This window comes from Merops nubicus, unplaced genomic scaffold, assembly GCF_000691845.1.
Source record: "Merops nubicus isolate BGI_N331 unplaced genomic scaffold, ASM69184v1 scaffold35903, whole genome shotgun sequence".
Taxonomy (NCBI): Eukaryota; Metazoa; Chordata; class Aves; order Coraciiformes; family Meropidae; genus Merops; species Merops nubicus.
In genome coordinates, this window is record NW_008597600.1 from 1,812 (window position 1) to 6,058 (window position 4,247).

A 4,247-nucleotide genomic window follows, 5' to 3' on the forward strand; every position below is an offset into this window, starting at 1 on the left:
GTCGGGCGGGCGCCTCTTCCGCCTCCTCGGGCCCCGCCAGCCCCTGCTCGGGCACGTACATCTGGGGGGGCAGGCGGAGGTGGAGCGGGCAGCAGGGCTCCTCTGAGAGGCTCACAGGAACTGGCTTGTTGCAGGGCACCTCCTCAGAGCCTTGGCACAGTTTGAACAGGGTCTGATTAGTGTCCTGGCAGATGTCTGGGAAGATGGGGTCAAGGGAAACCTGCACAAGAGCTACAAGAGGCATCCAGAGGCGAGAAACGCTCCCCACGCCCCCAGCCATCCTCCACCCAACGGGGTTCACCCTGCACCACCCCCCCCTCCCCGTTTAATTCTCCAAGGTCAAGAGTCCAGACTCCAGACTCACCCAGATATGTGGGTCAGGGAAAATGGGGGCACCAGCCACAGCCTCCCACGGCGGGGGGCTGGGATCCTGGGAAAGCCCTCGTGGAGCCTCAGATCTGGATTCCACACGCAGGGGATTGATTTGATTTGCAGACCTCCATTTAAAAGGCATCTGCAGAAGCCTGAGTGTCCAACCCGTGGCGTGGCCACCAGCACACACACCCCCACACCCACCCCCACACAAAAAGCTTCTCCCACAGCCAGGATTTAGTTCCGGCGTTTCTATCTTCCCGGCGCGTTTGCCTTCCCAGTGGAAAACCTGTTCCTGCCAGAGGTGTAAATGGGATTTCCTGCCTTTAATCACAACCAGAAACTCTGCTCGAGCTCGTGGAGCAATCTGCCAGCAGAGAGCAGCTCCAGCCTGAGTCCCACCCGCTGCCCAGATCCCTGTGGAGCTCCAGACGGACCCACTGCTGTGGCTACAGAAACAACCTTCCACCCCCTGTTGGGAAGTTTCTCCTCCCTGCTCCAAGAGCTGGTGGAGGTGGTGTCACCAAAACAGGCACAAACTCCACAGAGGTGCTGGGGGCAAAGCAGGTTTGAGGTGCAGCTCAAGTCTTTCAGGTCAGACCAATCCTGAAGGCACCCAAATAACCGTTCTCCGTGTCTGTGGGGTTCAGGTGGCAGCTCCCTCTTTACACAGACCCACAGAGGAGAGGAAAAACTGACCCTGAGCCTCCAAACCCACCTCAAGTGGCAAAAAGCAACAAGTTTAACCCAGTTTCTTCAGCTGTCTAAGGTTTCTGACTTGTTCTGTCCTGGCTCTGCTGAGGGGTGACCTGGTGTAGGGAGTCCTCCTGTAGCAGGGGGCTTGGATTAGATGATCTTTTGAGGTCCCTTCCAACCCCTAAAAGTCCTGTGATTCTGTGAACACATGGATCAGGCTGCAGGGAGCCGGTGGCAACAGTCTGGAGCCCAGCCCTGAGGAGCCAGATCTCCCACACCCTCATCTGGATGAAGAGCAGTGTGGGGAAGCCAGATTTTTATCATCTCCCTGAACGCCCCGACTTTATCAGGAGCCAAAAAAAAACCAAACCCCTGTGGTTTGCCAAGATGACAAAAGCACCCTCTCCACCTGGAAGCCCAACAGCTCGGGTGCCTTGAACGCATTGTCACCAACAATCCAGCTCCTGAAAAGCAAACAAAGCCCCTGAGCCTCCTGCTGAGGCACAGAGCCCAGCGGGCTGCAGATGTTATCGGCTCAGCGGGGCTGACCCCAGTAAAATCTTGTTTGTGTCAGTGAAAGTCAGCTGACAGCTCAGACGTAAGGAACTCAACCTCTGCTTTTTTCCACTCCCTCCCCAGCCTGCCAACGGCGACTGGCCCGGACCCTTCTGGAGGGATTTATCCTGCCTTTATTTTGATAGTCACTGGAGGGAAACAAAAGCAGCTTCCTGCTCGCCGGGGCTGCTCCCCACGCTGAGCTGGAGCTGTCTGCCAACCCCAGGAACCAAGAGCTCCAACAAAACAACCAGCTCATCCTCCCCACCCCCCCCACCCCAAGCTCATCCTCCCCCCTAAGCTCTGCCCCGGGACCCAGGGCTGGAGCTTCTCCTGACTCAGAGCAGCAGCAGCAGCTCCCACACCATCCCAACCTGCTCCCGGGCACCTCCCCCAGCTCCTGCTCGGATGAGGGTGGCACAGACACACCCAGGGCCACTCTGGGGTCCTGGATCCCACGCTGGCATCATGAGCCCTGAGCTGGGGGGGGGGAATCCCTGTGGCAATTTCAGTGCCAGCTCTCAAAAAGTTGTTTTGGGAAATCTGCAGCTTGAGGGTGTTCACACGCACACGAACCTGCTCAAGGGGTTAAAGGACACTGAGCTGCTCCACAGCAGCCCCAAAGCAGACAAGGAATTAATCCCTCATTCAAATAATCCCCCAAATCACTGAGCTTCAGCACTCAGATACTTTTTCCTACGTTCTTCACAGCACAGCTCCTCCCAAGAGCTCAGACCCTGCTCAGGTCAGTGGTTGGCACCCAGCACCCGTAGCTTCCACCCTCCTTCAAGGCCACCAGGAACTGGCTCGTGCCTCCCTCGGGCTTTGGGAGGTTCCCTTGTTGCTTCCCAGTGAACCGACCACCCCGCTGGGATGCTCATGTCGGCCAAGGGACATCAGGAAGAGGCCAAGGCAAGCCCAAATTTTTGTGTCTCCCACACGAATTGGTCATTCCACGGGGACAGGAGCGCCAACAGACCGGGAGATGTTTCCTCTGGGCTCCTGCTTGAAACCAACGGCTACAACAAACCGGTGGCCTTGATTTAGGGCCAGAGAGGAGGGGAAAAAAAGAAAAAGGAAGATCAGCCACACTTCCAACTGCCAGCAGATGAAAGGATACGTGTCAGGCAGTGCCTGGTCATTGGCAGGGACTGGTTGGAGCATCGGACGTCGTCGACGAAGGCCAAGCACCTCTGGCTGGAGCGGGTGGTGTGGGCCTGGGAGAGAAGAGAAGAGCTCAGAGCTGCCCTGGGGAGTCATCAGGCTCTGCTCCAGAGACACCCCCATGGCTCCACAGCCCCCCACGTCCTCCTTTCAAACCACGCCAAGGCCAAACCCTGGGTTGGACTCCAGTGGAGCCTTGCGCCTCATTAAGAGCTTCTCCTTCAAGCTTGGACTAAACAGAGCTGAGATAATAAGGCACAACTTGATTGCAAGAGGAAGAACTTCACCTCGGAAATAGGGCTTGGAATGAGGTTTCTCAGAGCTTTCAACTTTCAGAAGTCAGCTAACAGAATGCTTTGAATTTTTATAAGGAAATGGCTGCACACAGGCTCAGAGTGGGTATGGCCTTTGAGTCCCCACAGCTCCAGGACTCACCCGGGTTTCAGCACCCTAAAGTAGTTTCCACACGTTTTTCCACCATGAAATTCAAGATTGCTCATACTGAGCCCTCCCTTTCAAAGGGCAAAATTCTCCAACCCCACACCTGGAGCTTTCTGCCCATTTCAAATGACTCTAGGAATATCCAAGGTGTCCAAGTGGACAAGAAGGCCACCAACACCCTGGCTTGGGTCAGCACTAGTGTGGCCAGCAGGAGCAGGGCAGGATTGTCCCCCTGGGCTGGGCACTGGGGAGGCTGAACTTCAAATCCTGGGGTCAGTTTTGGGATCCCTCCCTCCACGAAGGACTGTGAGGGGCTGGAGCGTGGCCAAAAAAGGGCAACGGAGCTGGGGAAGGGTCTAGAGCCCAAGTGTGGGGAGGAGCAGCTGAGGGAGCTGGGGGTGCTGAGCCTGGAGCAAAGGAGGCTCAGGGGAGACCTTCTGGCTCTGACACTTCCCTGACAGGAGGCTGCAGCCAGGTGGGGGTTGGGCTCTTCTCCCAGGGAACAAGGGACAGAAGAGGAACCAGAAGAGGAACCAGCCTCAAGTTGCCCCAGGGGAGGTTCCAATTGGCCCTGAGGAACAATTTCTTGCCCTGGAGGGTTGCCCAGGGCTGTGCCAGGCTGCCCAGGGCAGTGGTGGAGTCCCCACCCCTGGAGGGGTTCCCAAGCCGTGGAGATGTGGGGTGAGGGACAGGGGGCAGTGGGGACCTGCCTGTGCTGGGTGACCTGTTGGCTTCAGCGAGCTGAAAAGCCTTCCCCAACCCAACAGATCCCACAATCCCAACATTCCAGCCAAATCCTGGACACCGAGCATGCCGGCCAGGCCCAAACCTCCACATCCTTCCAGAAACAAGCAACGTGGGGGGAGCAAACCCAGTTTGGGATTGCTCCTGGGGCAGAGGCAGGTCCTGGGGGTGGGTCTGTGGGCCAATGACCAGGCCCAACAAAAATGATAGCACCAGCAGGAAGATGAACCAATACCCAGACTGTATTGTAGACAAGAAGGACATTGCATGAATGA

General features: G+C 57.0%; 1 protein-coding gene across 1 annotated transcript in view; it reads right to left on the minus strand.

Moving 5' to 3' along the window:
• Window positions 1–2,840, minus strand: part of LOC103769557 (KAT8 regulatory NSL complex subunit 2-like) — a gene marked incomplete at both ends in the record, with an annotated part of 4,644 nt that extends 1,804 nt beyond the window's left edge. Inside the window, 2 exons of the mRNA XM_008936768.1 lie at window positions 23–195; window positions 2,744–2,840. Coding sequence (XP_008935016.1) covers window positions 23–195; window positions 2,744–2,840 — 270 coding nt within the window. The remainder of the gene's footprint in view (window positions 1–22; window positions 196–2,743) is intronic.
• Between the last annotated feature and the right edge of the window lie 1,407 nt (window positions 2,841–4,247).